Source organism: Pollicipes pollicipes, unplaced genomic scaffold (genome assembly GCF_011947565.3).
Source record: "Pollicipes pollicipes isolate AB1234 unplaced genomic scaffold, Ppol_2.1 Scaffold_7231;HRSCAF=8579_pilon_pilon_pilon, whole genome shotgun sequence".
NCBI lineage: Eukaryota > Metazoa > Arthropoda > Thecostraca > Pollicipedomorpha > Pollicipedidae > Pollicipes > Pollicipes pollicipes.
In genome coordinates, this window is record NW_023597034.1 from 41,162,417 (window position 1) to 41,190,415 (window position 27,999).

Sequence of the window (27,999 nt, forward strand, 5' to 3'; positions counted from 1 at the left end):
ACCGTTCTCAGTTTGTACATGTAACTGTAGTAGATTTTTAAATAATAAAACGTTTTGAAAATTTATTTTTTCCTCAAAACAAGTAAATATTGAGCAGCAGCAGGAGAAAGCGTAAAGGATTCCCTCTCCTGCGGAGGTCAACAGAACAAAAAGTTCGCAATCGATGCGCATAGCGGAAAGCAGGAGGAGGGTGCAAGATGGCGTCTCGCCAAACGCATGACGGTAATGGAGCATGTCAATTTTAGGCATCGTTCGGTGCAACCTTCATTATTCATGTTCTGCAGTATTTGTTTTGCCCGTCTTCTTGTGATTGTACCGCTTTTCCACCCGAGGGAAGGGCAACATGGGATGTTGTGCGCCGTGTTCGTCTAGAATGAATACGTTTTGGTCAAAAGCTGGGCATTTTCTTAAATTTTCGTATTTTTGAGATATGTGCAGCAACGTTGGAATCGAAAATGTATGCTTATTTTTGCTAGAGGCTTGGTGATGTGGCGAATGCTGATGACATTCTTTTATGAGGCAGTCAAAATGAAAAGCTTATATTTGCTGTGTGGATTTCTGAAGAGGATGTAGTGAGTTCCATAAAGGGTTGCAATTTCACAAATAGGGACAAAAAAATGTTTGAAGTGTAAGACCTTGTTGCACTTTGCAGGGTCAGGGTGTACTTTCCTACCTAACATTAGAAAAAATCATTGTACACCATTCGTCATGTTTAAGGCATGACATCGTAAAGAATCTCAAAACAGGTAGAATCATGCTCCTACCTTCGAATTTCAATAACTTCGATGGCGGGCCCCCCGAGCGCCGCGCGCACCGCACCGCCTGGACTCCCCAGCGCCGTTTCCGCGTTGCCGTTGCGTAAATACAATATTTCTGCGTACCAAGAACTGTACAAAATGTACGGGACCAAAGTAAACCATTCATCATGTTTAAGGCAGGACAACCATAACCTAACTGCGAACCATAAAAATATTTACTAAACAAACCATATTTACCATAACCATATTTACCATATAAACCATATTAACTGTGAACCATACTATAAACCATAACTATAACTATAAACTATACTATATAAACCATACTATAACTATAAACCATATTTACTGCGAACCATAAAAATGTATCCCCGACAAGGTAGCAAGAATCCATGAAATTTGATCCTCGACGCCAACGGGACCATGGGTTGCAGGGGGATTGGGTGGGGAATGTAAAGCAAAATGAGAACATGGCAGCTAAATAAAAGCTCACTATATGACACCTATATATGGCATGGAACACGGATGCCAATGAGATGCTGGGTTGAAGGGGATATAGGGTGGGGAGGTTAGGTTAGGTTAGGTTAGGTTAGGTTAGGTTAGGTTAGGTTAGGTTAGGTTAGGTTAGGTTAGGTTAGGTTAGGTTAGGTTAGGTTAGGTTAAGTTAGGTTAGGTTAGGTTAGGTTAGGTTAGGTTAGGATATGTTCTGGACTATTCTGGCCTGCGTGTTTCATAAATGTACCTAAACTCGATAAGAAACGATTTTGGTTGCTTTATTATTGTTTCCTTGGTCCCGTACATGTTTTATGGTTCTTGATAAGCAGAAATATTGTGCTTTCGCAACAACGTAGAAACGGCGCTTGGAAGTCGAGGCAGTGCGGTGCGGGGCGTGCGGCGCTCGGGAGCTCGCTATCATATTTATTAAAATTCGAGGGTAGGAGCATGATTCTATCTGTTTTGAAATTGTTTACGATATGTTCTGCCTTAAACACGACGAATGGTTTACCTTGGTCCCGTACATTTTGTAGAGTTCTTGGTAAGCAGAAATATTGTATTTACACAACGGCAACGCAGAAACGGCGCTGGGGAGTCCAGGCGGTGCGGTGCGCGCGGCGCTCGGGAGCTCGCCATCGTAGTTATTGAAATTCGAAGGTAGGAGCATGATTCTACCTGTTTTGAGATGATTTACGATATGTGCCGCCTTGAACACGACGAATGGTGTGCAATGATTTTTTCTAACGTTAGGTAGGAAAGTACACCTACACCCTTTGCAGGATCTTGAACTGAGCTGTAATGATGGACACCTAAACTTTTTCATTATATCCCTACACCAAAGTGGTGTTCGATCACCTGTCAGCATCATTCATTTTAGATGAAAGTGGTGGCATGAATAATTAGTTGCAATGTCATTCTCCCCTAATTCTAGCCATCGTAGGAGACATGACTAACAGAATTGGCTCACAAACAACAGGAAAAAAATTGAGGATTGGCAATGACAATTTGTTCAGATGTGAGGTGTTTGGAAGTCTTTATATCATATATTTTTTCCAGGCATTATCAATTTATTGGTGATAAAAGCTCATTATTTAAATTGATTATGTTAAGCTGAATTTTCTCAGTGCAACCATTTCAGGGATAACGTAGGTCTAGGTACCAACTGCCCACTGTAGAAGGGTTTGTGTATGTTGGGATTAGGGTAGGCAGGGCTAAAAAGCTTAGTTAGAAAAGTGCTAGAGGGATTGATTTTCTTTTACACTGTAACAAGGCTCAAATTTGTGGACTGGTGAAGTTATTAGTTGCATCATCTCTATGCATATCACCCTTCATTTGGTATTTATGCATTTATCAAGTCCATACACCTCATGAGCCGAGCAATGCATATCACTGTGGATGATGTGGTTGGCACTGTGGGATCAGAATGCACCAGGGATGTAAATTTTGCTCTCATGTGATAACTGCAATATTTGAACCATGATAGCATGTTGGCATGGACTGGGAACCATTGTAAGTCATCAGTTTAGTTAGATGTATTATGCACAGGGGGATTCTTTCCATTTATGCCATGTGTATGAATTTAGTTCATTCAGGCTATATGGAGTACTATAAGGGATTTGAGAAAAAAGTTATGCATTGTCAAGAAGCCATCAGATGTTTTCACCCATTCTGCTATCATGAGTTTGTATCTTATGCCTTTCATGTTATCTACTGTATGTTTGTTACAATCTTTCCAATTCACATGTGAATGAGCATTTGTTTGTCTACCATTGTGTTCTCATGATATCTATTGCTGCAGATATTGAAGCACAAATCCGGGAGCTGCAGAACAAGAAGAAAGGTCTGCAGGAGGTCGCTGAGAAGGACAGAGTTGTGCTGGGGAATTCAGGATACTTTGACCAGGAAATCTATGGAGGCAGTGGGAAGTTTGAGGGATATGTGACCTCCATTGCTCCTAATGAGGTGGATGATGTAAGTATGTGCATTGTTGTCGAGTCTTTAAGATGTAATTCACTGTGGTTTTTGCAATTCATATCATTTTTGATAAATATTGAGCCCTTTTATGAGTGGCAACTGGTAGCAGATATGTTGAAAATGCTTGGTCTTAGCATTGGGTCAAAATGGTGTGGAAGGTATATGTGTGTGTATGTAATCACTAGTGACTGTGGTAGCCACATTTGAGCTATGTGATCATATTTGTGCATCCATGCTCATTTTTCAGGCAGATGATGAGGAGCCAGCATATGGACAGAACAAGCGGAGTTTCAACGCTCCAGCTGCACTCCTCAATGACATTCCTCAGGTGATAGTTACTGTATGTTATCTGTGCACTGGTTTAGTAGCATGAGCTGCCAACTTCCAAGTAGAATGAATATTTTCCCATGATTATTAAGGGTCCTGAGGTCACAAAGCTTAAATCATTACCTATATGGCATGTAGCCTCTGGGTCTAACAGATGCTCCTCAGGTGTTTGCACATCAGTCACTGCAGTACTCCCATAATTGCTTGGCCCCCTAGTGAGTCATTATTAACCATCTCATGCGAGGCCACAGTTTCCATCGTACTCGGCCGACCGCGGCCCTGCTCACATGGTCCGTGCCCGCGACGCCACCCCTCTGACCCTCGTCCTCGCTGGCTGCCCGGCAGGCGGAGCAGGACTATGACCCGTTCGCCGACCGGCGGCGGCCGACCATCGCCGACCGTGAGGACGAGTACCGCGCGCGCCGGCGTCAGCTGGTCATCTCGCCGGACCGGCTCGACCCGTTCGCTGACGGTCAGTGGCCGGCGGCGGCCCGGGCGCGCCGCTCCGCCTCCCCTCGGGCCGGCCTCACCGGCGGCGGTGCCCCCGTGTTCGTGTGTGTGTCGCTGGCGCCGTGTGACGCCCCCCCCTGCGCGCGTGTGCCGCCGGCTGGCTGTTTGACTGCGCGCCAGACCGGCGCCTGTGCCCTGTGACTGTGGTGGCGATGTGTGGGGAGCGGGCAGGGGTGGGCGAGGAGGGACGGGACGGGCCGGGTCGGGCGCGTGACCATCTCCGGAGGCTGCGCTCGTGGGGCGCCCCACCATTGTTGGACCTGGGATTCGTGGAGGGAAAGAGGGTGAGAAGGCTACATGGTGGTGATAGGGGTGTAACTGGAAGGAAAACCCAGCAACCTGTAGTTCTTGAAGGGCAACTTTGCTCTCACTCTTATTTGCACAGGTTGATCCATGGTGAGCATATGTTACTCTTTCCAGTTTCCCACCAGGGCAAATATGCCACTCATTCTGTTTTAAGTTGCTGGCTCTGGTAGCAGTCAAACTGAAAATCACCAAAAGATGAGGGCAGTGTTTATGCCATGATCATGATGAGATGCCATCATATGTATATTATCACCAGTTGTGATGCACTCTATATCCCATTGGAGACATTAGTGGTGCTTCTTCTGGTACTTAATTGCCCAGTTATAGGACACTTATTGAAAAAGACATGGCTTAGTTGTTATGAGTGGTGTTAACACAACTGAGTTCCACGAACCCAGCAGGTGTTCAATGTAATACCACTGCGTTGGGATGTTTAGAGCCAATAGTGGTATATTACCAACTGTGTTATGTGCAAAACACTGCAAAACATCACCATAGTGCACGAGATGGCTAATTCTCAGCCACTACATTAAGTGCATGCCATTAGGAAGCGACCTTCATGATTCAAAGCAATTGTAGCAGTTGTAATCAGGGGGTACCCATTTGTGTTGATTATAAGTGAACCTGAGACCACGGATCGCGGCATCGCCTGGCTGGGACGGCGAGCCCGACACCTGGTGCTGTTGGCGCTCGGCTGCCGTGATGACGTCACGAGACCCCAGCTGGGGCTGCGTTAGTGGGGCGACACCGGGAGGGGCGCGGCCTCCGGAGGTGGGCGTCGCGCCGGCCGGCCCGCCCGCCGACCGGGCAGGTGCGGGCCGGGAGGGTGGGCGGCCGGCTCTCTCCACCTGAACTAACGGCTCTCAATTTTCGGCGCGCGTCTTCGTCTGAGAGGCGGCACCCGACGGCCAGCGTCCGACGACAGCACCCGAGGACGAGCGCGGGCCTCTGGGTCAGGTGGTCTCGTGTAGCGTGCCGTGCCTCGGCGCCGCGCCCCTCCGGCCGACGCGCCGACCTGGGACGCGCAGCCGGCAGTCCGAACCCCCACCGAGGAGCGAGACGAGGAGCGCCGAGCGCGCCGTGCCGACCCAGCGCTCGGGGGAGGGTGGGGACGTTGTGCTGTTGAAACACGCTACTGGTTTGTGGGGACGTGAAATTGTGGGGGCTGATCCTTGTTCTTCCTGGATGTAATTTGTGATCGGGCTCCTTGAATCCTGGCCCTGACTCGGTTACTCTTGGATTGCGCGAAGACATCGCCCACCTCTTGGTGATGCGGTATTAGTTGCTTCAGCGCATCCTAACTCACTCACGCAAGGCAGGATTAAAGTGTTCTTTGCGTACCGCATCAGTAAGGCAACAGACTCATTAGTGGTATAAAACTCGGTCGGCGGTTCCATAAGTGGTGTACTTACTGCGGCCGGCTGCCCCAAAGCGCCAGCACGATCATCAGCATCTTGAAGTAATGAAGCTTGTGCGTATAAGAACATGAGCGACTTTAGATCACCGTAGATTTGTCGCCCTGTTTTGACACATGTTCACGACATATCAATGCATTTGGTAGCGTTGGGGACAGAGACCAACTGCTGTCTGGGTAGATAGTTTTGCTTTACGGTTTGACAGTGGTCTGGATCAGATCTTGAAGTGGCTGAGACGAATGACGGTGAAGGCCGACAACGCTGCTCCGAAGTAAAACAGAGTGGCACATGTAGCCTGCACTAATGTGCTTCACCAATTTTTGATGCGCCATCAGTTATTATATGCACATTGTCATGTCTGGGCATTGCCTTTGGCCTCTCACATCCTTTGATCCCGCGGGTTTGATGGATGTCGCCATTTCATTGCATTCCCTAAAACCCCTTTTCACCGAAACCTCCCCCACTGTTCCTTGGTCCAGTGATGGCCGTGTGATCCAATTTCCTATTGAAAGTGACCGGCGGCCAGCACCGCAAATGGGCCAGGATCTCGGACCAACGAAAGCTCCGCCACGCGATGCCCGGCTGCGCGTCCCTGTCGGCAGTACAGTAACTCAAACGTGGAGATGGATACGCGTAACGCGAGAGAGAAAAGAAAAGAGAGAGAGAGAGAGGTCGTCAGAGAGAAAGCAGAGCCGTTTTGACTATCCGACTGTGCGGGGGATACTGAACAGAAACCACTAATGATCATAGACTATTTCCAGGCAGTGACACCAAGCACAGATGCGGTCTCTGAGTCCTGAACACGTACGTACTTAGTCTGCTCGGCTAGCCTGGCCACCACGTGATCGTAACGAACGGGGGGCGGCCGCTCGGTCGCTCCCCCCCCCCTCCCCCACCCCGAAAACGGCTTTTAGTATTGCCTCCTCAACGCCACGTTCGCGGCAAATTCGCCCCGGTCGTTGAAACAAGACGTTTGGTTTTGTTGACGCTGTGGTGGTGCCCTGGGCCGGGCAGTGGGTGATAAGTGCTGACGCCCCTCCAGTCATCCTAATGGTGATGCTTCTCTGATTGGTGAATATAAAGCGACTCGCTTCCCTGCGCGGCCGGCTAGTTTGCCTGGCCCAGGGCATCCAGCCGGTTGCAGCTGACAGCACCCCCTGGCCGGGATTGGTGAGTGAAAATTGAAACCTCATCCAGCGGCATCGTTAAGACTTCTCCGACTCGACCCCGAGTAAGTCGCGCCGCGGGCGACATCTATCCGTGATCCCGTAATTCCAGTTTCTGCTGATCGGGTATTGGTGGTCAGGCTGTGGGGCAGATCTCAATTGGCTGAAATCCTCCCGCGTGCGGCCACGGCGCGGCGCTGACCGGCGCGCCCGTGTGACTCGTGTTCTAGGTGGGAAAACGCCCGATGTCGGCGCCCGAGGCTACCAGCAGATCATGCGCGAGCAGCAGCTGCGCGGGGAGGAGGCCGAGGTGAGTCGGCTGCCCGGGAGCGTCATGCTCCGCCGCGGCTCGGGGGAGTCCCCTGAGGCCGCAGCCAGGCGGTGACGATGAGGTGCGGTCGCTGATGTGGACGGCTCTGCCCACGACATGCTGGGTCGGTCATTCATGTGCAGTTTGGAAGCATGTTGACAAGTGGCAGTACGTTATGTGTTGTTAGATGTTTGTGGGAACAGATATAGCTTGGCCAGTCGCGTTCCATTGTTGAGTTCCGCGCCGTTTCTTTGCTGCGTGTTCAGCTGCTGACCTCGCACAGCCCGTTGTCATTTGTTCGGTATTTGTGCTGCTGCGCCTAGCGCTTGCTCTGTTCCGCCGTCCGCCGTTCGCTGTGGTCCGGCTAACATTCGCTCACGCGGTCGCCGCAGATGCGCAAGCGGCTGCAGGACAAGGCCAAGGACGGTACCCTGCAGCGTGCGGCTAACGGCGAGGCGGCGGCGGCGCCGGCGGCGCCGGCCGTCGTCGGCGGCCAGCGGCCCACGCCGCGCAAGCGTGGCCGCTGGGACGTCACCTCCGACGACGCGCCCAAGCAGAAGAAGACGGCCACTGAGGAGGCGGCCGCGGTGAGGAGATGCCGCCGGCGGTGGCGCGGAACGCGCGGGCTGACGGTGTCATAAGAGGGCACGCTAGTGTTGCTTCGTGTAGGCTCTGCGCCGTTTTGCGACGTGCATTGGTTCAAATGCGAATGACTACGAGAACAAGGGGATCGCTCTGGCTGCGTCGTTAACACTGGTTTATCAGTCTCCTGCCTGCTGGCCTGCCTGTTGTTGCGTGTCTCCGTAACCGTGCCACAGTGTCAAACACACCTCTCACTGTCGTCGCCGGTCATACGTCGCCGGCTGTGTTGCGCGGTCTGCTGACGTCGCCCCGGCGCCAGCCCGCTCAGCACGTGCTGGCTGCCGTGGCGCTGGCGCGCACCTCCGCGCGTCCCGGTCGTGACGCCCCGCTCCGCGTGTCCGGCAGACGCCGGTGATCGGACAGTGGGCGGAGACGCCGGGCCGGCCGTCGGGCGGCGAGACGCCCGGCGCCACGCCGTCGGCCCGCCAGATGTGGGACGCCACGCCCGGCCACGCCACCCCCGGCCGCGAGACGCCCGGCCACGGCGACAAGGCCACGCCGTCGGCGCGCCGCAACCGCTGGGACGAGACGCCCAAGACCGACCGCGGCGGTGAGTGGCGCGCGCGCGCGCCCCGTCCGGCCGCCCCGCCCCGGGTGGAGGCGCCGGCCTTCCGCGGACGCTGGCTGGGCGCGGTCGGAGAGCGATACTACAGAGGGACGGATTCGTTGTGAGCGGGCCAGTTTTTCAGTCTAATCATAGTCTGTGGGCTGCTTTTCTGCGTTGTTCGAGCTGAGCCTTCGTCTGGTTGCCCGTGGCCAAGTGTGTAGATCCCCTGTCCCCACTTACCTAACGTTTCTCCCTGGGCAACCACGCATGACAACGTGTAGCGCGATTTACTTGACAGCCCCACAGCTCTGTGCATAGTTCCCCTGCTGGACGTTCCCCACCGCAGTGCGCAGCCTCCTCTGCTGCACACCCTCCGTCCCCTCACCTCACTGTGTAGCGTGCTGCCTGACATCAGCCGCGCGCTGGCCGCCGCAGAGACGCCCGGTCAGAACAGCGGCTGGGCCGAGACGCCGCGCACGGACCGCACCGGCGGCGTCGACCTGATCCAGGAGACGCCCACGCCGTCGGCCTCCAAGCGGCGCTCGCGCTGGGACGAGACGCCGGCCAACCAGACGCCAAGCATGACGCCGAGCATGACGCCCGGCGGCCTGACGCCCAGGTCAGTCGGCCGGCCGCGCCGACGCGGCCCGGCCGGGGACCCGTGTACCTATCATACCAGAGGCGGCGATATGGGGGCTTCGGACGGTGGCGCTCGCTGCCTACTGTCGTTCTCTGGCGGGACAGCTGTAACAGCTGTCCCGCCAGAGAACGGGTTGTTGCGCGCGTTATGTAGACGCCAGCGTGCAGTGGAACGATTCGCCCGCACACGGTTAACACGTGATCACGTGGCGTGGTGCGAGCGGCAGACTCGGTACGTCTGAGCGCATCATCGTGGACTGGCACGCCCTTGCCGTCCACACTCGTGCCAGTGCTGAGCGCGACGGCTGCCTTGCGTCGCGGTTGTGGTGTCCTCTACATGATCACATGCATGACGTCGGCGTCTCTGTAGCACGACATTGTCCACCTCCCCCTATAATGGCTCACTTTATTCGGCAATGGACATATTCTGAATGCAGGCGTATCCCAGACTTGCGATAGCGTTGTTTCAGACTGAATTACGCGCAACGTGGCCATAGCAGTCGCCGCGCCCAAAACCCCTGCTCACCGTCATCACCACAGACTGAATTACCACTTGTAGGCCCCCATTTTCTTTGAAGTTGGTTATTGTCTGAGCGCCTCAGTATTTACCAGCAAAGCTCATCCTAGGTGCCACATTACCGCTGTAGTCGGCGCGCCCCAAAGCCCAAATCATCATGATCAGGAAGGCTCATCATTGTTTTGATCTCGACGTCGAATGTTTTTATGTCGTTTTTCACGCCTAGTGCAAGTTCTTTCACACAATGTCGATGCTTGCATTTCATAATTACCTACTTTGAGGGTAAATGGCAACAGCACGAAGCATGAACTGATGCGCAAAATGTCAAAAGCTGTTAGACAGCATCAGCCTTCCGAAATACATGCAGTTGGGTGTGCGTGATGTAATTATAAACTCGTGCTACTAGAATTATGAACTCCCGGCGTCCTCCGCACATATATTTCGTCGGCTGCCTTTTGATCGCAAACCGTGCCATCCGACCTACCGTGCTATTTTGTCAAGCCCCAGGCGCTGGACGCTAGGGTCAACAGCTGTGGCTCTATGCTGATTGGCCATTCCTGGGCAAAGGGGGAAGCGCCAGACTGAACAGCCGAGTCAGGGATGGGCTGCTATGGCAAAATATCGGGTGTTTTCCACCCAAATTGTCGAATTTTGCCACACTGAACGGTACTATATTTAGATATTACAAGGCATCTATTTTACATACTGCTTCACTGGAGGAACACTGAGTTACGCAAAATGAGGTACCAAAAAAAAACCTGAACCAACAAATGGATCGTCAACTGTCATCGCCATTCTGGCACCACTGATAGCGTGCGCGGCATGCCGCCGTCGCCCTTGCGCCGCCGCCCGCCTGACCGGCCTCTCCCGCCGCCGGCAGCATGACGCCCAGCGGGATGACGCCCTCGATGACGCCCGGCATGCTGACGCCGGGCGGCACCACGCCCACCGGCGCCAAGGCCATGGGCATGGCCACGCCGACGCCCGGCCACCTGGCGGCCATGACGCCCGAGCAGATGCAGGCGTACCGCTGGGAGCGCGAGATCGACGAGCGTAACCGGCCGCTCTCCGACGACGAGCTGGAGACCATGTTCCCGCCGGGCTACAAGGTGCTGCAGCCGCCGGCAGGTGAGACCAGACGCGACCCGACTCTGGCTCCGGCTCCAGGGCTAGAGCCAGAGCTGGGGCTGGCTGCTGGGCCCGGCGGCGGTGCAGCCGCCGCCGCGGACATCGCGTGGACGTCGTGGGGGCGGGCGGATGTGGTGCTAAGATCTCGGTGTGCTGGTGGGGCTGATGCACAAGTCGTCGATGATTGGTATAGTACGCGGTCACCTGCCTTCAGAGTTCTGTTGATGTAAGGAAGAAAGGTATGGTGCCGGTTTTTTGGGGGGGGTGGGTGGGTGGATGGGCATTGTGAGCTAGAAGAGATTCCACCAAGATTCGCCCGTCAGTATACGAGAGGTGCTGGTTAAACGAATTTATCAAGGAAGCTGGTTAATTTGTCAAAACTCAGTGTTGTCATTGAGTATTGACAATACTACCAATGTTTGCTTGTTGTCTTTAAGGCCGATTGCTGCCAGTGTAGGAACTCCATTTATGTAATTATATATTATTTCTTTCGGCGTTCTAGCGTCTACGACGTTGGGCCAATAGCCTAGTGCGGTATAGTCTGTGCTGTGATTGGGGGCCGACTGTCCGTCTGGCCGCTGGTCCGCACGGCGGCCGTCTCGGTGCCACTGACGGCCGCGCCCGCCCGCCGCCAGGCTACGTCCCGATCCGGACGCCGGCGCGCCGCCTGACGGCCACGCCCACCCCGCTCACCGGCAACGCCACGCCCGTCGGCTTCTTCATGCAGAAGGAGGGCCAGACGCCCGCCTTCCAGGACACCCAGCCCAAGGGCAACCTGCCCTTCCTCAAGCCGGAGGATGCGCAGTACTTCGACAAGCTGCTGGTGAGACTGCCGGTGGCGACGGCGGGGGAACTCACGTCCGGGTGCTCCACTTGGCCGTGGTGGCGCACGCAGAATTGTACTGTTCTGTGTTGCTGTCTTGCAGTGTTGCCCATCAGTTATCTGGCGTCAATGTAGCCAGCTCCGTGATGCATGTTGGTGGTGCTACCAGTTGCTAATAAGGCGGCCTGCTATGGGATGAAGCATGAACAACAGTTACTGTTCAATTTTATGGTAGATTATCAGCTATGGCCGTCCTGCTCCAGGCCCATGTCGAAGCTTGTGCTGAAGTACCTCGCCTGTTATGTATGTGTGGCCCGTGTCGCGCTGGGCCGCGGGATGGGGGACGCCTCGCGGCTAGCGCGGCCCCGTCTGAGCCGCCGCCCGCCCGTCCACCCGCAGGTGGAGGTGGACGAGGAGTCGCTCAGCCCCGACGAGCAGAAGGAGCGCAAGATCATGAAGCTGCTGCTCAAGATCAAAAACGGCACGCCGCCCATGCGCAAGGCGGCGCTGCGCCAGATCACGGACAAGGCGCGCGAGCTCGGCGCCGGACCGCTCTTCAACCAGATCCTGCCGCTGCTCATGTCGCCGACGCTCGAGGACCAGGAGCGCCACCTGCTCGTCAAGGTCATCGACCGCGTGCTCTACAAGCTGGACGACTTGGTGCGGCCGTACGTGCACAAGGTCAGTGCGCTCCGGCGCGGCGGGCGCGCAGAGGGCTGTGCATGTATGTGGCGTTCTGGGAAGGGGTGATGGGCGGAAGCCGAAATGCATGGAGTTTGTGGTCACGACCCGCGCTCATCGTCACTTGGTTTGAACTTCAAGGCTTGACTTCTGGCTGTGGTGGCTCTCGCTGTTGTATAGGGCGTCTAAATCCGGCGCCGCCGTCCCGTTGTTTCAACTTCCCATTGGGCGCAGAGGGGCCGCGGCGTGCGATTTCGCGCAGTCTCAGCCAGCTCACTCGACTGACCTCGGCCCGTCCGTGCCAGATCCTGGTGGTGATTGAACCGCTGCTGATCGACGAGGACTACTACGCCCGCGTGGAGGGCCGCGAGATCATCTCCAACCTGGCCAAGGCGGCCGGCCTGGCCACCATGATCTCCACCATGAGGCCCGACATCGACAACATCGACGAGTGAGTGTTCGTCCGCGGCCGCCGCCGCCACGGTGGCGTCCTGACTGGGGCGACTGACTGACGTCAGTCACGTGGCCCGTGCTCATGCCAGGCGCGCCATTAAACCTCCCGCTCGTCGTGCCTGCGGTGTGTGCTCGTTTGCTGGGCTTTCGCGGGTGGTTCAACTTGCACTGTTCGATCATGAAGATTGCTGCTGGTTCCGTGATTGAGATGAGCGGGCCGCGCCAGCTCCCCATAGGTAACAACCCGCCACACGGTAGGCTTAATCTCGGGCGTGACGAGCGGACCGGTGCCGACCACCGCGGAGCGCGGTGTGGTCTGGATCGCCGCCTCGCCAGCCGCTCCGTCACTGTCGTGCGTTTGCCCGCCTCGCAGGTACGTGCGGAACACGACGGCGCGCGCCTTCGCCGTGGTGGCGTCGGCGCTCGGCATCCCGTCGCTGCTGCCCTTCCTGAAGGCCGTGTGCCGCAGCAAGAAGTCGTGGCAGGCGCGCCACACGGGCATCAAGATCATCCAGCAGGTGGCCATCCTCATGGGCTGCGCCATCCTGCCCCACCTGCGCAGCCTGGTGGAGATCATCGAGCATGGTCAGTGGGCGCGGCCGCCAGCTGCTGCCGCCGCCCTCGGATTCGGAGCGAAGGAGAGAGACTGGGTGGTGGACGGATCCAAAGAGGGGGGCGCCGAGTATCTAGAGGGATTGTGGGATCTTTTGAGGCCAAGTTCAAAGTGACGCTCCCTTGAAAATGCAGATGATAGCATGTTGACGCTGGAACTGCAGGTTAAGATGTGCCCAGAATTGAAACATCGCAGTCCGCCTGGCTGGGCGCATGACCGGCGCACGACGATGCTACGTTAAGTGCGCGCCGTCGCCCGCCCGGCTGGGGCTCTGATCTGACGGGCGCGTGCGACCCCGCCGCCAGGTCTGGTGGACGAGCAGCAGAAGGTGCGCACCATCACGGCCCTGGCCCTGGCCGCGCTCTCCGAGGCCTCCACGCCGTACGGCATCGAGTCGTTCGATACCGTGCTGAAGCCGCTCTGGAAGGGTATCCGTACCCACCGCGGAAAGGTCGGTGAGCGGGACGCGGGCTCGACCGGACGCGGCTCCGTAATGATTAATTAACGTTGAAGCCAGGTCTGAAAACGGCGAAACGACCAAAAACAGAGTGTTGACCGCAAGTTAAAGTCAGTTCTGTGGGACCGAACTGCACGCTATGCTGTTCTGAATTGCTGCGAAAGGTGTGGATTTGATGATTTAAATGACCTGAATTGCTTCGGAACGTATACAGACTATTGAGTGTAACTTCGCACAGAGCGGTTGGATGGGTCCGGCCATGGCCGGTTGTCTGGTGACGGTATCCATGGTGCCTGGTCTGTATCGCCATCCGTTTGAGCGCGCGTGCGGCCGGCGCTGACCGCCCGCCTGGTGTCGCGCCGGCAGGGCCTGGCCGCCTTCCTGAAGGCCATCGGCTACCTGATCCCGCTGATGGACGCCGAGTACGCCAACTACTACACCCGCGAGGTGATGCTCATCCTCATCCGCGAGTTCCAGTCGCCCGACGAGGAGATGAAGAAGATCGTCCTCAAGGTGAGGCCGCACCTCTTTCGTGGAGAGTGAACGCGCCATGTCGGGCTCAAAGACGTTTCTTAGTATGTAGTATGAGCGGCCAACACTGTCTTTTGTACCCACGACAGGCCACCGTAGTCGTACTGGCTGCTTTATATGGTGTGCTTTGCCGACCGTGAAGCATTGCCAGACGTGGCGAGGCCGGCTGTCGCTGGTTATGCAGGTGTGGCCCCGGCTGCCGCACTCCGCCGCGCCGGTGCTGTACGCCGCCTCGTGTGACCGCCGGCTGTCTCTCCGCGCAGGTGGTGAAGCAGTGCTGCGCCACTGACGGTGTCGAGCCCCAGTACATCAAGGACGAGATCCTGCCGCACTTCTTCAAGCACTTCTGGAACCACCGTATGGCGCTGGATCGGCGCAATTACCGACAGGTGTGTTGGGTCGGCAGGCGCGGCCGGAGCGCGTGCGCGCGCGCTCAGCTGGCGCTCAGGCGGGTCATGACGCGGCGGCACGCGCGGCTGGGCGCTCTTTACCGGCCGCACGTCATGGACACGGCGGAACGTCAAAACACTGCGCAGGAGGGCGCCTGATGCATTGCTGGATTGTGTTTGTGTTGCTGTTCGCCAGCATTTGCGTTTGCTGTAGGATTGCGTGTGCTGCTGGTATGGTGGTGTGAGTGTGCGTGACGGCCGATGTCAGTGCAGCGAAAATGGTTGCGCTTGGTTAGAGTGGCGCGCTGAGACCGGCCGCGCTGCCCGCAGCTGGTGGACACGACGGTCGAGATCGCCAACAAGGTGGGCGCCTCGGAGATCATCAACCGCATCGTGGACGACCTCAAGGACGAGAACGAACAGTACCGCAAGATGGTGATGGAGAGCATTGAGAAGGTGAGTCGTCGGCAGTGGCTGCGGACCTGTGGCAGGGGGGGGGGGGGGGGGGAGGGCGGTCAGGAGCGTCGACTGCCTCTGCTCACACCTGTTGCCTGGGTTGTGCTCAGTCGGCTGCGCTCTCGGCGCGGTGCGAGCCTCCTCTCGAGCAGTGGCTTCGGCTTTTGCCGGCACCGGCGCGTCGCGCGGCCGTCGCCGAGTACAGTCCCCGGCCGGCGCCCGGCAGCGGTCCGGGCGGCAGGGCGCCACATCGCCGCGTGGCCGGGTGTCGTGCGGGCCGCCGCCGGTGGTCGGCACCGGGCGCGACCTGACCGGAGCAGGGCATGCCAGCCGCTGGGGCCCGTGCTGTGTCTGACGCGCCCGCCTCTCTCCCTCTGTCGACCTGCAGGTGATGGGTAACCTTGGCGCCGCTGACATCGACTCCCGGCTGGAGGAGCAGCTCATCGACGGCATCCTGTACGCCTTCCAGGAGCAGACCACAGAGGTCAGTGCGCTGCGGGCCGGGGCGCGAGTCGAGCCGGGTGTCGTGACTGAACGCGTGGGCCTGCCATCTCTCTGCCGATCAGGTGTAATGAGCTTAACAAGGCACAGGTTACGAACCGTGTGGTGGCGCTGTGATTGTTTGTCGTTGCGCTATCCAGTAGCTTGCAGCTGTCCGGCCCCTGTCGTGGCGCTCCACCACGCCACGACATCCCTCGGCGCGGCCCCGGAGCGGCCGCTCGGGCCCTGTGTGCCTCGGACACTCGGTGGCGGCGCCGTTTCAACCGCGCCCCCTCCGCCGCCAGGACACGGTGATGCTGAACGGGTTCGGCACGATCGTGAACGCGCTGGGGAAGCGGGTGAAGCCGTACCTGCCGCAGATCTGCGGCACCATCCTCTGGCGACTCAACAACAAGTCGGCCAAGGTGCGCCAGCAGGCGGCCGACCTCATCTCCAAGATCGCCTTCGTCATGAAGACCTGCCAGGAGGTGAGGACGCCCGGCGCCTCGCGGGACTGGTGCCCACCCGCTGGGGTTGGGTCTGGCTTGGTCATAGTATGCGGCGGTCCTCCAGGACAAAAGATGTGGGAATTAGTTGGACGGCCTGCTCATTCGGTCTAGTTATGACGCGGTTTGGCGCTTGTTGAGCACGCTTTTGTTACGTCAGTAGTTATGCGCCCTTAGCTGTGTTGTTCCGCGCGTTGTTCGCCTAGTGGGTGTACTACCCGAACAACGCGCGCTTTTGCACTTCTAAATGCGTCACTGTTCTCCTTCACATCGGGTCTTGGTCACATTATTATTTGCTTGTACAGTGGGCACTTCCACGTTGCACGTTCCGTTCCATCCCACGTTCCATGGTAGAAAGAAATGAGCATTTGTACTTCACTTTATTCGACACAAGCCAAACAGCAACCCGATGTTAACACATAATATGTGCTCGACGCACTCGGGCTTTCATGCAGCGGTCTGGAACCCGCCTCGTGGCGTGATCGTCCCGTCCACCGGCGTGAAATTTCGTGGCGGCTGCATAACATTTACGTGGATTAGTGGTCGCAGGCGGGCTGGCACGGGTTCCCGGTCCGCGTTCTTACGTGGTGACGGCGTGGTGTGCCCCGACGGGCGAGCTCGCGTCCTCGGAGAGACGCCACCGCGACCGGAACGGTGCGCGGCCGGCACGCGCCAGCGGCGGCGCTCATCTCCTCCGGCCGGCAGGGCCAGCTGGCGCCGCTGACGGCCCCGCGGACTATTTGGCCGCTAGAACTTCGGCGGCTGCAGCTTCTTTACGCCCGGTGGTGGAGACGCTGGTCATCGCGCTCAGCACGTTGGCGCTCTGTGGGATAGGGTCCTTCACCATCGGGTAGTAGGCCGGTCGCACCTTGATCCGCGACGTGTGGAACTCGCGGCCCTGCCACAAGATGCGGGCGCCGTTTGGGTTGGTGTTGGCGTCACACGGCTCGGCGGTCCACCAGCCGCTCCGGCAGTCGTTGGCCGCTATTTGGAACGGCTGGTCGAAAGCCAGCGCGTTGCCGGCCGAACCTTCGTACCGGTAGTTGGCGTTCTTGATTGAGAAGTTGCCGTCGGCGCCGGCCAGCACCAGGCCTGTGTAAAGCGCCCTTTCCACTTGGCCGCCGGCCTCCCGCTTTAGCTCCACCAGCATTTGGAAGAGGTTGTCGGCGAGCATGGCGGCCAGCGGCTCCAGGCCGAGCCAGAAGTCGCCGTCGAGCCAGCCGAAGCCGACCCGGTAGGCGGTCCAGTTGGCCGCGAAGACGCGGCTCGGGTCGCCGGCGTGGCGGTGCTGCAGCAGCGTCCAGCCGCCGCCGTTCGTGGTCTGGTCGCAGAAGACGGCCAGCACCGGGCCGGCGGCGGCCGGCTGTACGCGCGCCAGGCCCGTCGGCTCCCCGGCCAGCCCCAGCTGCGCGCAGTCGCGAACGCGGCAGGCGCCGTCGGCGAGCCGGCCGCTCGGGCACGCGCAGACGGCCGTCTGCTCATTTATCAGCGTGCAGAGCAGGCCTGGCTGACCGCGGTGGCACTGCTGGCTGCCGGTGCAGCCGTCGTCGGCGCGGGCCACGCCGGCCCGCATCAGCACGCCGACCGAGCTCGCGATCACGGGCACCGCGCCGTGCCGGTCCGCCAGCTGGCACGCGACGCTGCTCGCGCGCATCGCCAGGCAGCGGGGGTCAGCGAGGCAGCGTTGCTGGCAGGCGCACGCTGCCAGGCCGGCCCACTCGCGGTACACGCGCTTCTCGGGGAAGTCGTAGGTGCTAGTCACCAGGGCGAGCGGGTGTGTGGCGGTGCCGGAGCGTTCGTCGTCGGCCGCGGTGAGGGCGATGGCCAGCGCGGCTAACAGGACATTGCGCAGTGGCCGCATGGCCGGGCGGCGGCGACTGCACTGGCCGGGCGGGGCTCGGGCGGCGGCCGGACACGGTCGCTGTCTGTCTGCCGTCTGCAGTCCGGGAGCCGGCTGGGGAATCCGTGTCTGGCTCTGGCCTCCGGAGACGCTCGACTGTACAGCGGCGGCCGCTGCTGCCGTCTGCTGCCGCCGTGAAATTGCGGCCGTTGTATATGCCTCAGGCATGTTTTCCAGCTCCGGGATATTGGGCTGTCGTTTGCCTGGGACTTGCCGCTTAGTGGTTAAACCAATTTTGCAATTATTGCGTTGGGCTTTAGACGGGCACGCCGATTGGACATGCCATTTCTGATCCCGTGGGCATAAAACTGCAATCTTCGGTTTCATAATTTGTGTTTGTTCGTCAACGGTTCCTTTTTTCTTTTTCTTTTTGTTCCTGAACGCTTTACCTTCGTACATCAGTTCTAAAGAAAATTGTCGTTTACGGTTGAAGCGACCATTTGCGACTTAAGTTGTTTGGAAGAGTGAATGTATAACACCACTTGTCTCATGTTATGCACGTAGCAGATGATCACGCCGCTTTGGAACAAATCAAAGTGTCCGTTGCTTTTCGAAAAGGTAGCTTACAGTCGCAGACCCAGCCACTAGCGAACGGACGGGCTTATATTAGAGCGAATCTACGAACAGTTTATGTTACACCAGGTCGGTCTACCATACACACGGGAACGAGGGCATGCAGCCACACAAATACCGCCGCCACCGCCGCCAGCGCCAGCCGCGCACCCGTTCGCCCTCGTGCCCAGCACGTAACGGCAAACTTACTTAGGGTGTCCTTTTTAGGGACGGCTGGAGAGCTCCATTACCGTGATATGCCCAGTGCAAATGTCTTGGAAGTCGCGGTGTACGGGATTGCTGTAGGGAAGACATGACGAGCGAACGTCACTCCACAACCAAAGGCGTTCCGAGCGCTGCGTTGGCTCCAGTTACCAGCGCCTTTAGGTTGGCTTTTGTAGCCTGCCACCTCTTCGGGAGCGGCATAGGTCAGCCTACGCGGTGAAGGGACACAGTATCATCCTTTGTTCTCTGAACTGTCGTCCGGTGCTGGGAAGCTTCACATGTTTGGAATCTCGTTTTGTGTATGTCCTCTGGCTCTTCCGTCGATTAGCCTCGACCTACCGATGGTGTTCACTATCTTCCAACGCGACGTCACGGAGCGTCAACCAGAGCAAGCTAGCTTAAGCACGAGATGATGTGCGTGTCTGGTTGAGACGACATCCGTTTACACAGATGGGTCGGACACATTGCTACCAATGGCGTTGTGATGCACGAGGTCGCGCTTCCGCTTGCGACGGTGGCTATTCTCACGTCGTTCCAAGTGAACTAGACGTGAAATGAAAGTGAGTGGACGGGTTAGGGATGGCGGTAATCAATTGTTTTACGGGTGGTAGAATCAGTAAGAGTGTGGTGAGGTTATAGTGGGCCTGACGCCCAGCAGCCACAAGGCGCCATGCCCGACTGATGTAAGTGGTCAAAGTCGACTCTAAAAGCAGCGGTGGTTGATTGAGTGGTTAAGGCCAGGGTTAGAATCAGAGGTCGTTGATAGTCAAGCAACAAAGTATCGCAAAAAGTAGCAGCGCGTGAACCCCTCGAGCTTGGCACTACTCATTCTGTGTGCAGCGCTCTACAGCCGTGTGTCCCCCAATGCTGTCACCCCTTCAGTCAGATCAGATGGTGCGGCGAGTTATCCGTCCCGGGGGCGGTGCTGGCCGTGCGCCACGCTGTCGGGCGCCGACAGTGGCGTGTATGTGCCGGTCGAGCGCCGCGCCGCCTGACGCCGACAGCGACGTGTCTGTGCCGGTCGGGCGACGCCTGGTCTGACACCCCGCTGCGTCCGTTCAACAGGAGAAGCTGATGGGCCATCTGGGCGTGGTGCTGTACGAGTACCTGGGCGAGGAGTACCCGGAGGTGCTCGGCTCCATCCTCGGCGCCCTGAAGGCCATCGTCAACGTCATCGGCATGACCAAGATGACACCACCCATCAAGGACCTGCTGCCCAGACTCACGCCTATTCTCAAGAACAGACACGAGAAGGTGCGGTGCCGGGGGGGGGGGGGGGGGGGGGGAGGGAATGCATGACGCTGCGAAGTGCAGGCGCTGGTGAACCAGCAGGCGGTGCGCTATAACACGCCATCTGTGGTTTTGTAGTTGTGGTTCTTACGGAGCACTTGATAACCGCTCTTAGGCACACCGCTGATATTTGCCAGATGGTTTCTAAGTGATTCGACTTCGTATGGAGGCTGATCACTTCGTGTGAAGGCTGCGAAGCCCCTCGGACCGACCACGCATGTGCCTGCCTCATTAACACAGCCACCGCCTGCCGCCACCGCGCCGCCCCGCCGTGCCGTGTCTGCGGCCGGTCGGCGCTCCGCGGGCCGTGGCCGGACGAGCCTGACCGGTGCCGGCCGCCGCCCTCAGGTGCAGGAGAACTGCATCGACCTGGTGGGCCGCATCGCTGACCGCGGGCCGGAGTACGTGTCGGCGCGCGAGTGGATGCGCATCTGTTTCGAGCTGCTCGAGCTGCTGAAGGCGCACAAGAAGGCCATTCGGCGCGCCACCGTCAATACGTTCGGCTACATCGCCAAGGCCATCGGGTGAGGCGCGCCGGGCGGCGGTCAGGGGTGTCGGCGCGCTGGCGAGGTCGGAGATAGCGAGCCGGCGAGAGGCTTTGTGAGCGCCCATGGCGTGTTCATTACCTGGTGTGGTATGAGGGAGAAAATGGTCACCGAAAAGCGTAGTTGGATGTTTGCGAAATTTGCACAAATTTGCCGTGATGGTCGTTTGCTTGGACCGTTCTGCCGACTGTGTTCTTCAGCGTAGGGAGCGGTGGGCAGGCCTTTTGGCCACCCTCCGAAGTATGGAAACCTGAATTGCCCTTATGTCGCTGCTGGGTAAAAGATAAACCTCATCCCGGCCTCTCGCACTACTGGCGAGAGGTTACCACCCATGTGCCTGATGTCTGACTGCCCCTGGTGGCCGCGTTACAGACCGCACGACGTGCTGGCCACGCTGCTCAACAACCTGAAGGTGCAGGAGCGCCAGAACCGCGTGTGCACGACGGTGGCCATCGCCATCGTGGCCGAGACGTGCTCGCCGTTCACCGTACTGCCCGGCCTGATGAACGAGTATCGCGTGCCCGAGCTGAACGTGCAGAACGGCGTGCTCAAGTCGCTGTCGTTCCTCTTCGAGTACATCGGCGAGATGGGCAAGGACTACATCTACGCCGTCACGCCGCTGTTCGAGGACGCGCTGATGGACCGGTCAGTGGCGTCGCCAGGCAGGCGGCCAGGGGGGGGTCGCTCTCAGACTGGTCAGTGACGTGGCCAGTGGCGCGTTCTGGCCTCCGGGCCCGAAATTGAAGGACGCAGTGGGCTCAGGCTGGGCAGGGGAGCTTTCAGTGGTGCCCGGCCACCTAGGGAATGGATGGGGATTCGAGCCATCAGCCCTGGTGCAGAGCCGACCCGGCGTCGGCCTTTGGGCTGGAATGTCTCGCGAGAGGCTGGTCGACTGTTCACCGGATGACGAGTGAGGAAAGGAGCTGTGCTGACTGCGTTTGGGGATGGATGTGTACGGAGCCCCACACCATCCGTCATGATCTGTCGGAGTCACCCACCCCGAGCGTGTATACTTCGACTAGTCCAAGTGTTGTCGCCCCACCAAAGGCGTGGCTCATCCAGGTAACGGGCTGTGTGGGCGCGGCCCGTTGTACGTATGGCCTCCGATGACGCTCACCAGGTTCGCCTCATCGTGTACCTTGTCCCCGTGGCCTGACCTGACCCGCCTGCCCGCACAGGGACCTGGTGCACCGGCAGACCTCGTGCGCGGCCATCAAGCACATGGCGCTGGGCGTATACGGCTTCGGCTGCGAGGACGCCCTCACCCACCTGCTGAACAACGTGTGGCCCAACATCTTCGAGACGTCGCCTCACCTGGTGCAGGCCTTCATGGACGCCGTGGAGGGCATGCGCGTGTCGCTCGGCCCGCAGAAGATGCTCCAGTACTGTATGCAGGTGGGTCTTACGGGACCCGTACGGGCGGTTTCACCAGCTCTCAGAGAAGGGCGTGAGGAAGGGGAAGTCTTTCGCAAATTCACTAACGTCGTGCAGGGACACTGCTCCACCGTAGCGCAAAGAACTGACCCCCATTTTATCACACATTAAGTCGCTACACGCTAAAAAAACACATCAGATGTTGGAATGCGCCGAGGCCCGATAATTGTATTATTTCACAGATTAGTAAGCTGGCACGCGTGGCAACGCCTCACGTGCTTACCAGTGGCAATTTTGCCACACCTTTCGTGCGATTATGGGAGATGTGTTCTCATGCTGCAAGCAATGGAGCCCCGAGTTGGCCCCCCCCCCCTCCCCCTGTGGGGCCGTGTCAGCTGCCCCATGCCGGTCTCCCCCCCCTCCGGTTTACGCACGTGAGTGCGCCAGCTGACCTCTGACCGGTGTGCTGCAGGGCCTGTTCCACCCGGCGCGCAAGGTGCGGGACGTCTACTGGAAGGTGTACAACACGCTGTACATCGGCGGACAGGACGCGCTGGTGGCCGGCTACCCTCGCGTCACCGCCAGCAAAAACAACTACATCCGGCACGAGCTCGACTACGTCCTGTAGGCGGCGGCGCGGCGCGGACGGCGAAAGTGCGGTCGGGCGGCGATAGCGTAGCCCGGGCGACACCAGTGCACTGCGAGCAGTGGTGGTGCGGTCCTGGTGGCGACGGCGCAGCCCGAGCGACAGCAGTGCGGTCCTGGCGGCGACAGCGCAGTCCTGGCAGCGTAAGTGCAGTCGGGCGGCGACAGCGCAGCCCAGGCGACACCAGTGCGGTACGAACAGTGGCCGTGCAGTCCTGGCGGTGACAGCGCAGCCCCCACAGCGGACAGTGCAGTTCGCTGAGGGGCAGTGCGGTTGGGACGCGGCGATAGTCTGCAGTTCGAGCGGCAGCAATGCAGTCCCATCGGCGGTGCCCTCGCGGCCGCCGCTATCTCCGCGGTGCGAGTGCAGAGTGCCAGCCTGGTCCGGTGTGTGTTTGTGTGCGTGTGTGCCTGTGCAGCTGTACGCGAGGCGCGTGCTCCCGAACCGGACGAGATGTCCAGAGTCTCCGGCGCCGCCTCGTCAGAGGACACTGGTCTGCCTGGACCTCTCCACAGTATATATGTATTGACAGCGCTCCGTTACATGGCGCAGTAGTGGCCACGGCCACAGTCCCGACACACGACTGGGCGTAGTGTATCGTGCAGTTCGTGGGCGGCCGGTGTCACGATAAAAACACAAGGTGCAAACCCGTGGTGTGAAAGTACCTGGCTTTGCGCGCGAGGAGCGCGCGCGGTTAGGAATGACTGGCTGCCATCGTGCGACACCTGAACTGGCGGCAGCACGGAACACGAGCATGAACGGCCAGGCGAAGTCGTGTTAAAACGGAACACGATCGTGAACTGCCTGGTGAACTGGGTGTTAAAAGAGAACACGATAATGGACGGTCTGGCGAGCTGGTGTTAAAGCGCGACGCGGGGGCACGCTCCCATTCCACAGTGGCCGTTCACAAGGACGCCACGCCGGCCAGTGGCCAGAGTTAAAGGCTGTTATCGCGCACGGCGGTGCGACCTCCACCGGCAGCCGTGGTCGGGGCACTAGCGACCCTAGAGGGCGCGGCCGTGACTCGACCGACGCGCACGTGACGTCAGGGTAACCCAACGGTCACGGCGCGCTGGGACATGGGCGGCGCGACGTGTCTCGGTACTGTTTGGCATGGTATTGTCAGCGAATGCTAGAGCGAGCTGAGGTGGATGTGTTATGGCCCCTGGCCCTGATACAAAACGGAATGGGCCCAGACTGGTCCGGACACGCCCAGAGTACCGACGCATTTAAAATATTGCGAGCAACAGCATCCAAACACACGCAACAGCAGACAAAACACAGAATTGTGAGCATCATCAACTGGCTGTGGTGGTCACCAACTGGCCTCAGCAACGGTCCTCACCAACTGGCTTCAGTTCTCACAGACATCCACTGACGTTACCGGAGAGGCGGAGCACAACACGGGCAATCCTGGCGCTCTACGCGCATCTGTGTTGTGGCTCGTGCGTTTGTTCCGCAGACACCGCCGCCAGTGATGGCCCCAATCGCTCGGCCACGCCCACACGTGCTGACGTTGCGATTGTCCCCCTCCGACAGGCCATTACACGGCGAGTGAGATCCACGACGGGCCCCCGTAGCCTGCCAAAACACGTACTGCCGACCGAGCTAAAAACGTTCTAATTCACGCGAGCGCCGCACAGGCCGCGCGCAGGCACGTGTGCGCGCAGACCGTGCCGCCGCGTGACGTCATGGTGTGACGTCAGCTGGCGGTGCGCAGCACTTTCTGGCCGAGCGGCGGCCAGGTTGAATCAGCCTCCAGTTCGCGCAGCACCAGCTTGTACCGGTTCTTGGGGCCCTTCTTGCAGCTGCAGCGGCGCAGCAGGCGCTTGGTCCACTCGGAGCCCACCACGTACGTCTGCGGCACAGCAACCCAAGTCAGCGGTCGGACGTCACAGCCGTCAGCAGGCGGACGTCACAGCCGTCAGCCGTCGGGCGTCACAGTCGTCAGCAGTCGGACGTCACAGCCGTCAGCCGTCGGACGTCACAGCCATCAGCAGTCAGACGTCACAGCCGTCAGCCGTCGAGCGTCACAGTCGTCAGCAGTCGGACGTCACAGCCGTCAGCCGTCGGACGTCACAGCCGTCAGCCGTCGGACGTCACAGCCGTCAGCCGTCGGACGTCACAGCCGTCAGCAGTCGGACGTCACAGCCGTCAGCAGTCAGACGCCACAGCCGTCAGCAGTCGGGCGCCACGCGTCACAGTCAGCATCACACGGTGACGTCCCACGGCCACCGTGACAAGTCCAGGCGCTCGCCGTGCATCAGTGCCGTGAGGGAACGCCGCGGACTGTCGCGGTCAGACGCCACAGCACTCGCACAGGACGCTGTCAGCGACGTGCCGTGCGTCAGTCCCTCTACGTCGGCTGCGCCACAAAACATGACAAACATCATGTGACAACGTCACGAAGGCAAGCCGTGGAACGTCATGTTGTATTCGCATGCATCACACACCGACCACAACCGAGAAGCGTTGACGGTGACGCATGAGGCGGGCTCTTGCCGCCGAGTGGCGCCTCCCCGGAGTTACCTTATATCCAGAGAGCGGCACCGCACTGAGCGTTGAGGGGAGTCCGGGAACAGCCCGGGCCGTCCCCTGCCCTGCAGACATCAGTACGAAGCCGGAGAGTCCCTCCCCCCCCAGACACCGGTACGACACAGGAGGGTCCCCTCCATCCAGAAAACCATACCGGAGTTGCCTCCCCTCCAGACACCAGTACGACACGTGAGGGTCCCCTCCATCCAGGAGACCATACCGGAGTTGCCTCCCCTCCAGACATCAGTACGACATCGGGGAGTCCCCCCCCCCCCCTCCTCCAGACATCAGTTCGACACCTGAGAGTCCCCTCCCGCCAGAAGACCATACCGGAGCGTCGCCTTCCCTTCAGACACCACCACGAACCGGGGAGTCCCCCCCCCCCCCGCTCTTCCAGATACCAGTACGACACCGGAGAGACCCTCCTGCCAGAAGAGTAATCCAGAGTGAAGCCTCTCTTCCGCACACCAGTACGATACCGGAGAGTTCCCCCCGGCCAGAAGACCACTCCGGAGTGTAGCCTCTCCTCCACACACCAGTACGACACCGGAGAGTCCCCTCCGGCCAGAAGACCACTCCGGAGTGTAGCCTCTCCTACACACACCAGTACGACGCCGGGGAGTCCCCTCCGGCCAAAAGACCACTCCGGAGTGTAGCCTCTCTTCCACACACCAGTACGACACCGGAGAGTCCCCTCCTGCCAGTAGGACCACTCCGGAGTGTAGCCTCTCTTCCACACACCAGTACGACACCGGAGAGTCCCCTCCTGCCAGCAGGCCACTCCGAAGCGTCAGCCCCCTCACCTCCAGCAGCAGCGCCAGCACGCAGTGCCCGGCGGTGATGGCCAGCAGGCCGTAGCGCAGCCGCCGGTCGTCAGCGTGGCTGGGCGCCAGGCCGAACAGCGCCGCCAGGTGACGCTCGGGCCACAGCACCAGCACCGTCTGCAGCGCCGAGAGCAGCAGCAGCGCCGCCAGGAACAGGCGGTTCGTGTAGAACGGCCGCCTGGTGAGCGCGCGGAGAGCGCGGCAGTCAGCACGGGGCGGGCGGCGACCAGGCACCAGGTACGCCCCAGCGCCACGAGTAACGTGAGCCGCCGCCGTTGGTCGGCCTCCGTTTGCAGGTGTTCGCATGGCCGGGGAGCGCACCTGCGCTCGCAGGGCGTGGCGTCGCACACCCATCGTGCTTAGCGTGGAGGGCAAGACCGCTGTCTGCAGCGTTACATCACATCACATCGCGTCATGATAAGCCCGAGCAGTGGTTTGCTTCACGACAGCTTGGCCGACAATGGAGCACTCCGCCGCCGACCAGAGCACAAGAGCAGGGCGAGGGGCGCACCTGAAGGGAGGCCCCTTGCTGAAGGCCGTGGCCAGGATGAGGTACTGGTACGAGCTGACGAAGAAGATGGCCGTGTTCTCCCAGCAGACGGTCTCCACCTCGCCGGCGGGCGGCGACACCGGCACGAACCACGGCTGCGCCTCCAGCAGCAGCACGGCCGACACCTGAGCGGCGCCGGCCAGCGCCACCTGCGGTACACACACACGCACCAATCACGGGCCGGCCTCGGCACGAGACGCCAATCACGGCCGCGGCAGACTGCAGCCGCCGACCAATCGCGACCTCACACCCGGACGCTGAGCTGTTCGAAGGCGGGGCATGCCGACGGTACCGGGCCGATCACGATTCGGCATGATGCAGTGGGCCAACCACACACGCACACGCACACGCACACGCACACGCACACGCACACGCAGACGCCCACACCCACACACATCCCAAATCGTAGCGGGCGTATCAAAGTACAGCATACGGGTGGCCGACCAATCACGCACCGACACCATGCGGCGATGAGCCAATGATAGCACGGTTGGCGGCGGCCACTTCCAGCGGCACATATACGGCACAACGTGACGCGGGACGCACGCCGGTGCGGCACGCGTTCAGGACACGCCTCTACAGTACATGATCCACACAGCTGAAATCCCAACACACCGTATGTGCTGATGGTCTAAAGTGTACATAGCACACCTTTGTAAGCGGCGATATCCGAGGACATGTGCACATCACTGTGCCGACCGCTCGATTTTTCAGAACGTTATGATTGTGATGCGCGTCCTTCGCTGTGCATATTACTTTCAAATCATCAACCAGAGGTCATAAATGACAAGAAGGGACTTCCAGAAACGGCACTGGGGAAATGCTCTTCAAACACGCCTGTGAAAGGCGCGCACGCTGAGCCCGTGTCGCGCGATAACCTGTCGCGCGATAACCTACAGCACACTCCCCCTAACCTCAGACGCGCCGAGTGAATGACCGCCCAGCCGCCCCGCCACCCGCGCGCGCGTCGCCGGCCCCGCGCCATGCGCCGCACCTGCGCCAGGATGGAGACGACGGTGGGCGCGCCGAGCAGGCTGCCGGGCGGCCGGCGCCGGTGCAGACTGGGCGCCGCCGCCGTGTAGCCCATCAGCACGGCCACCGTGGTGGTGATGACCAGGTCGATGTAGAGGAACTGCGCGTCGCCCAGGTTGCTGTGGTGCTGGTACAGCAGCAGTACGGACACGAACTGGATCATGCTGTACAGCGCCATGTACTTGAACGTGCCGAAGCTGGTGGTGAGCGCGCAGCGGCCCTCGCGCACCACGGTCGGCACGCAAGTGATGTTGGCCACCTTGGAGGTGAAGGGCGCCGCCACGGACGCCTCGGCCTCCGACAGCGAGATGCCCACGTGCGCCATTTTGAGCGCCTCGCAGTCGTTGGCGCCGTCTCCAGCACATGCCGACCGTATAGCCCTGGTCCTGGCGGCAGCGGGGGG

At 59.3% G+C, this 27,999-nt stretch overlaps 2 protein-coding genes and 1 long non-coding RNA gene across 4 annotated transcripts in view; 1 reads left to right on the forward strand and 2 right to left on the reverse strand.

Annotated features, from left to right (window-relative positions):
- Positions 1-157: 157 nt before the first annotated feature.
- On the forward strand, positions 158-23,302 carry Sf3b1 (splicing factor 3b subunit 1). 2 transcript variants are annotated; one of them, XM_037233158.1, is made up of 24 exons: positions 158-222; positions 3,052-3,224; positions 3,475-3,555; positions 3,900-4,026; positions 7,182-7,261; positions 7,654-7,848; positions 8,249-8,453; positions 8,886-9,069; positions 10,487-10,734; positions 11,370-11,557; positions 11,957-12,238; positions 12,544-12,689; positions 13,065-13,276; positions 13,610-13,755; positions 14,128-14,274; positions 14,556-14,681; positions 15,012-15,137; positions 15,526-15,621; positions 15,923-16,105; positions 19,866-20,054; positions 20,439-20,614; positions 21,008-21,280; positions 21,814-22,030; positions 22,482-23,302. In XM_037233158.1, the coding sequence occupies exons 1-24, from the start codon at positions 198-200 to the stop codon at positions 22,635-22,637; spliced, it is 3,981 nt and encodes a 1,326-aa protein (XP_037089053.1). In that variant the 5' UTR covers positions 158-197; the 3' UTR covers positions 22,638-23,302. The 2 variants fall into 2 exon arrangements, with proteins under 2 accessions (XP_037089053.1, XP_037089054.1); XM_037233159.1 differs by lacking the exons at positions 158-222; positions 3,052-3,224; positions 3,475-3,555 and adding an exon at positions 6,547-6,589 and having other exon boundaries at positions 3,928-4,026.
- A 153-nt stretch (positions 23,303-23,455) lies between these two features.
- LOC119109519 (uncharacterized) lies at positions 23,456-26,690 on the reverse strand. Its single transcript, XR_005095430.1, has 3 exons — positions 26,526-26,690; positions 25,994-26,192; positions 23,456-24,513 (listed from the first exon to the last, which is right to left on the reverse strand). It is a non-coding gene; the product is annotated as an uncharacterized LOC119109519 (long non-coding RNA).
- Positions 26,691-26,808: 118 nt separating this feature from the next.
- Positions 26,809-27,999, reverse strand: part of LOC119110130 (polyamine-transporting ATPase 13A2-like) — a 2,660-nt gene continuing 1,469 nt past the window's right edge. Inside the window, 3 exon segments of the mRNA XM_037233869.1 lie at positions 26,809-26,826; positions 27,559-27,954; positions 27,956-27,982. Of these exon segments, the coding sequence (XP_037089764.1) occupies positions 26,809-26,826; positions 27,559-27,954; positions 27,956-27,982 (441 nt within the window).

Coding starts and splice junctions, on each gene's coding strand:
- Sf3b1 (XM_037233158.1), top strand. CDS start 198: ATGGCGTCTCGCCAAACGCATGACG. Junction 12,239..12,543: donor TGCGGCCGTACGTGCACAAG/GTCAGTGCGCTC, acceptor CGTCCGTGCCAG/ATCCTGGTGGTGATTGAACC. Junction 15,138..15,525: donor TGATGGAGAGCATTGAGAAG/GTGAGTCGTCGG, acceptor GTCGACCTGCAG/GTGATGGGTAACCTTGGCGC.